The sequence below is a fragment of the Thamnophis elegans genome, chromosome Z, assembly GCF_009769535.1.
Source record: "Thamnophis elegans isolate rThaEle1 chromosome Z, rThaEle1.pri, whole genome shotgun sequence".
NCBI classification, from domain to species: domain Eukaryota; kingdom Metazoa; phylum Chordata; class Lepidosauria; order Squamata; family Colubridae; genus Thamnophis; species Thamnophis elegans.
The window spans coordinates 2,124,730-2,130,814 of NC_045558.1; the positions used below are offsets into that span (position 1 = coordinate 2,124,730).

General features: G+C 47.0%; 1 protein-coding gene across 1 annotated transcript; it reads right to left on the reverse strand.

The window, feature by feature from the left end:
- Positions 1 to 530: 530 nt before the first annotated feature.
- LOC116520573 (nascent polypeptide-associated complex subunit alpha-like) lies at positions 531 to 5,805 on the reverse strand. The gene is made up of 4 exons (XM_032234823.1): positions 5,662 to 5,805; positions 4,768 to 4,881; positions 2,455 to 2,577; positions 531 to 596 (listed from the first exon to the last, which is right to left on the reverse strand). Exons 1-4 carry the CDS (start codon positions 5,803 to 5,805, stop codon positions 531 to 533), a joined length of 447 nt encoding a protein of 148 aa, XP_032090714.1.
- Positions 5,806 to 6,085: the final 280 nt, after the last annotated feature.

Consider the following 6,085-nt stretch of genomic DNA (forward strand, 5'->3'; position numbering starts at 1 on the left):
GGAACTAGGTATGTCTAGTTTAATTAATAGAAGGACTAGGGGAGACATGATAGGAGTCTTCCAATATCTCAGGGGTTGCCCCAAAGAAGAGGGAGTCAAACTATTCTCCAAGGCACCTGAGGGCAGAACAAGAAGCAATGGGTGGAAACTAATCAAGGAGAGAAGCAACCTAAAACTAAGGAGAAATTTCCTGATAGTTAGAACAATTAATCAGTGGAACAGAAGTTGCCTCTAGAAGTTGTGAATGCCCCAACACTGGAAGTCTTTAAGAAGATGTTGCGATTTGTCTGGAACGGTATAGGGTTTCCTGCCTAGGCAGGGGGTTGGACTAGAAGACCTCCAGCGTCCCTTCCAACTCTGCTATTGTATTCTAAATGCTATTCTAGATGATCTCAGGAGTCCCTTCAAACTCCACTATTCTGTAAGGGTCTCCTGCTTGAACAGGGTTTGGACTAGATGACCTCTAAGGTTGCCTCCAACTCTAATTCTGTAACTCTACAAAAGGACTCCTACTCAAGTAGGGGGTTGGACTAGATGACCTCCAAAGTGCCCTCCAGTTTAGTAATTCTGATGCACAAATTACATTTCTCCATTGTCTGCAAGAAGACAAAAAAAATCACAGACTGGAAAAAAAAATGCAGGCACTCCTTGCCTTACGACCACAACTGACCCCCAAATAATCTGTCATTAAGCGAGACATTGGTTAAGTGAGCTTGGCCCCACTTTACGACCTATTCTACCACTGTTGTTATGCGAATTGCGGCCATCCATAAGCTAGTCACCCAGTTGTTAAATGAATCCTGCTTCCTGCTTTTGTCAGAAGGTCGCAAATGGGGGATTGTATGACCTTGGGAGGTTGCCACCGTCGTAAATATGAGTCAGTGGCCATATTCGTGGGGAATGTTTGGCATTTTTAACCCCAAACGGCCAGGAATCGAAATGTTGTGGGTCTAATTTGGCTACGTACAAGTCCCATTTTTTGGGGACGTCACTTTCAGAACAGTCGTTAAACGAACCGTTGTAAGTCAAGGACTGACACTTAGCAGCTGCAAAAAAAACCACCTCTCCCTCCCCCCCCCAGCAAAGAGAGACGGAGCCCAGGTGAAGCAGGAATGAATATATTGTTTATTGAGTGTATTGAGCAAGTTCCCAACAGCTGAATCAGCTAAGGGCGTCTAATACAGAAGTGAGGGGTAGGGGTGGGGGGTAAACTGAGGCAGGGGGTGGGCGGGCTGGGCTGGGCATCACGCCAGCGGTCACTATGTGGTCAGGTCCTGGAAGACAGAAGGGGAAGAAGAGAAGCATCAGGTCTCGCAGGTGTCTCACGACCCAGCTAGGTAACATCATCAGTGCTGGAAGGGTTAGGAGTTTGGGAGGAGGAATTGGTGCTCTCTCATTGCTGGTTTTGTGACCCAGGCCAATGTCCCACTACCAGTTTGCCCGAACCAGTATGAACCAGTAGCAATCCACCTTCGGTCCTCCACTTCCTTTCTCCTCTCCTCTTCCTCTTGCTCTTCCTCCTCCTCCCAAACTCCATTCCCTTCTAGCGCCGTTCCCTAGCTGGGTGATAAGATGTCTGCAAGAAAACCACCCAGCTCAGAGAACACCAAGGACCCCCCAGTCCTTCCTCCTCCTCCTCCTTTCCACAAATCCCACCTCCTTCTAGCACTGGTGATGTTACCTAGTTACATAATATAATATATATTTATAAAATAATACATATAAAATAATACAATAAATATAAAATAAAATAATTAGACTGTACTATAGTATACTATTATAGAATAATACAATACAATATATAATAATGTAGTAATGTAATGTATTCCATTCCACCATTCTTTCTATTTCTAGTCTTTCTCTATTCATCTCTATTCTGTTCTATAGGTAGCGATCGACATACCACCACAATTGAGCCCCAAATTCTTGGCGCTGAGATGTTTGTTAAGTGAGTTTTGACCCATTCGATGACCTTCTTTACCAGACTAAGTGAATCCCTGTGGTTGTGAAGTTAGTCACATGGTTGTTCAGCGCATTGCAGCGTCTGCCTTCCCTTTGCTGGTCAGAGGGTCGCAAAAGGGTTAGAGTGCTGCGACCGTCATAAATATGAGTCAGTTGCCAAGCATCTGAGTTTTGATCTCGTGACCATGGAAACACTGCATGAGTGGGGAAAGCGGTCCTAAGTCCCTTTTTTCCCCATGCTGCTGGAATTTTGAATGGTCACTAACTGAACCGTCATAAGTCGAGGACTGCCTGTATTTAATCCACTAGGGATATACTCTGGGAATCACTGGGAAGGAGCCTTGTAAATTCTCTTCCTCTCAACCAAACTCTCAAAACTTGGCTGTCTCTCTGTCCTCTGGAATGCAGCCCCTCCCTCCCTCCCTTTCCTTGCGGGAATCCAGACTACATTCAACCACAGCGGAGTAAAGATGGCTGCCCTCAAACGCTTACAATGATGGCATTGACAATGTCGTTGTTGTTGTTCCGAAGGGCTCGGATGGCTCTGGCGCGGGAGACGTTGGCCTCACCCATGACCAATTCGATATCTTTCATCTCCAGGCCCGTCTCGTCCACCTGGGAAGGGAGGGAGGGGGATGAGGGAAGGAAGGAAGAAGGAAAATGAAAGAGAAATAAAGAAGGAAGGAAAGAAAGACAGACAGACAGAGAGGGGAAGGGAGGAAAATGAAGAAAAGAAAGATATAATGAAAGAAGGGGGAAATGGGAAAGAAAAGAGAGAAAAAGAAAAGAAAGGAAGAAAATTAAAGAGAGAAAGAAAAAGAAAGAAAGAAAGAAAGGGAAAAGAGGAGGGATGGTGAAGGAGGAGGGAGGCGGAAGAGGAGGAGGAGGAGGGAGCAGGAGAAACAAGCCATAATTATAATTATAGCAACAACGGAGTAAGCTTCCAGTTAGACCTATCCCACCATGGGGGTGACTTCTCCAACACTTTATGTTGTCCCAGCAACCTGAAGTCCAAGCTTAGTATCTCCAGAAAGAACGTGGAGCTGGCTTGAGAAGCTAACCCAAGGTTGAGATGCACAGGTGGCCTCAAAAACATCAACATGAAGTGTTGGGCTGGCTGCTGGAACAAATCAAGGCCATGGGGCACCCTTGAAAGTAAACCAGGAAGACTGTAATGGTGGGAGCTGCCTCCCAAGGACAAAGGATGCTTATCAACAGGAAAAAATGCATGTGGAAAGCTGGCAGCAATTATGGTTAGTTAGAAAGCTGATAAAAGGTAACAAGGAATTAGGCAATTTGCAGACCTCGGCCAAAAGTTAGGAATAGAGATGGCCAGTAGCAAAGGAATTGTCTATTAGAGAATTCCTGGGGCTTTCATTAGCCAATGGCTTAGGAATGGGACAGCTAGAGAACAATAGAACCAATTGTAGAATTATTACTATAATGTTTATTAGAGGATCTTTCTTATTATTTCACCTTCTCCTTTAGTGAAAATGTATAAAGCTTTCTTAATCCTTTGTTCTTGGCCTTTTAACCAGGAACCCTTTTTCCTTGGAGGACCCCAATAAAAAGCCATCAGAAAACCTGCCCCTCCTGTCTGGTGCCCACCATTGGCTTCATCGGCATCAGGCTCACACACAAATTGGGGACAAGAGAAGGAACCCCCGCTCCAAAGCTCAGATGAGGATGTTATGGAGTCTCCTATCTTGGGCAGGAGGTTGGACTACATATCCTCCTTGGGTCCCTCCCAGGTCTAGTAATTGTCGGTCCTATGTAGAGTATTCCCCCTAAGCATCTGAGAGACACCTGATCATGGTTATCTAGAAATTGGAATTCCCTTGTCTTCAGCAGAAGGTGTTGTCAGCAACCAGTGGCGAGCGGAGGCGAGGAGGATGGGGAGGAACCTGGGCCAATCCTGGAGTCTGGGGAAGGCTCGAGAGGGGGCCAGGATCATCCGACAGTTATCAGCTGCCTTCGGAGTCAGACATCAGTGGGGCAGATGAACAACTGGAGCCTGTTCCCAGTGTGTGCATGCGCAGAGTGGCCAGACGAAGGGAACAGTTCAGGAACAAGGGTTGACTTGGGAGTAAGAACCGCAGGTGGACGGTGAATGGCCCCTCCCAGAGGAAATAAAAGAGGAGCGACAGGGGAGTGGAGTTTGCAGGAGACAATTAGTTTATTCCTGCCAAGCATTGCGGCATTATCAGCCTGACCGTTCTCCAAGTCTCTTAAAGGTTGGCAATTGTGAATTCTCTTGAAAGACTGTGGAAGAAGAAAGAGTTTGCTGGAGAGGAACTCACTCTAAATTAAATAAAAGGGGATAATCAGGACGACCCCTCGGCATGGTGCAGCTGGAGAAGTCTAGGTCAGAAGGCTAATATGAAGTTTCCCATTTTGGGCATCAGATTGGACTAGATATCTTCCTCGGTTCCTTCCAGCCCTAGTAATTTTGGGTCCTTCTATGCAGAGGAGCCCCCATGCATCTGAGAGACCCCTGACCCCTGACCACAGCATCTAGGTTGGAGGTGCCACCATTGGAGGTGGCGCCATCCAATGTGGACAACTCTTGTGGTCCTAGAGATGGAGGAGACCAGAGAAGAGTCCTCATTCTTGGTCAAAGCAAGATATTGCAAGTAAGAACTGGACTCCATGGGTTAACAATCTGGCTCCCAAGAGGTCTACTCTCCTGGACCTTCTAGATGGACTTCCTAGGAGGACATCATGATGGTTCTCGTTCCTCTTGGCCTTCCCTCCTTTCCACCTCCAGTTCAAGTCTGGAGAAGGTTGGCATCTGGGTCTCCTTACCTCCTCCTCTTCCTTGCCGTCCTCTTTGATGGCGGAGGCTGAAGCTGCTTCGGGATCTTCAGGAACTCTGAACTTCTCCGCCGCTCTTTGGGCCTCTTGGGAGAGGTTTTCGATCTGCAGAAGGAAGGAAGAGAAGGCCTTCAGATCTTCCTCCATTCTGGAGGAGAAAGAGGCCTGGCTTTGGCCCATTTCCAGAAGAAGACACCCAAGAAGACATTCTCCAACGAGTCCCAGATGGTTGGCCTAGAAGACCCACGTTCTACCAAGAGCCCAGGTCCTTCAACCAGGAATTTGAGAGGACCACTTCCCTAAATCTACATTTCCAATCTGATTTCTCCAACTTGGACGCTCCCATTTCTTTCTTTTTCTTTCTTTCATTCCTCCCTTCCCTCTCTTATCCTATATCTCCATTCTTTTTTGTTACCTCCTGCTTCCCTTTCTCCTTCATTTCTTCCATCAATTATTCTATATCTCCTTCTTTCCTTCCCTCCCTTCTTGCCATTCCATTTCCCCATCTTTCCCCTTCATTATTCCTTCCTTCCATTCCTTCCTTTCATCCCTTATCCTATCTCTCCTTCCTTCTTTTTTCTTTTTCCTTCCCTCCCTCACCATTCCCTTATTCCATCTCTTCCTTCCCTTCCTTGCATTTTTCTCCTATCCTTCCTTCCTTCTCTCCCACCTTCTATCTTCCTTCTTTTGCTCCTTCCTCCCTTTTTTCCTTCCTTCCTTCTCTGCTATTCTTCCTTCTGCCTTTTCTTGTTCTTCCTTCCCTTTCTCCTTCCTTCCAACTATCCACCTATTTCTTCTTCCTCCCTCCCTCCCTTTTCAGTCACCAACAGACTTCTCCCTCCCCCTGGGATCCCAGCTCCCCTCTCGGTCCTCTTCACAGCTCACCTTGGCTTCTCCAAAGACGACGTAGTTGTTGGAAGATGGACTTTTGAAGACATCCGGATTGTCGATGACAAACAAGATATTCTTAGATTTCCGGATAGTTATCCTGTTCACGCCGTGGATCTGCCGTAGACCAAGCTTGGACATGGCCTGGGGGCAAAGAAGAAGACCATGCACAGCCTCTCGACACCATGTTGAAGGTCTTGCAACCACACCACGAACAGAGGAACTCAAGAACACCCTCAAAAGCCATGGAAGAAAGCTAAGGAGGCCTCTTGTAGGTCAACCAAAGAGCTGGTTGAAGAACAAGGAGAAGGAGGGACCTTGCTTCCACCCAATGCTACTGTTGAGGTCCTGTAGGTCAGTGGTCTCCAACCTTGGCAACCTTAAGACCTGTGGACTTCAACTCCCAGAGTTCCTCAGCCAG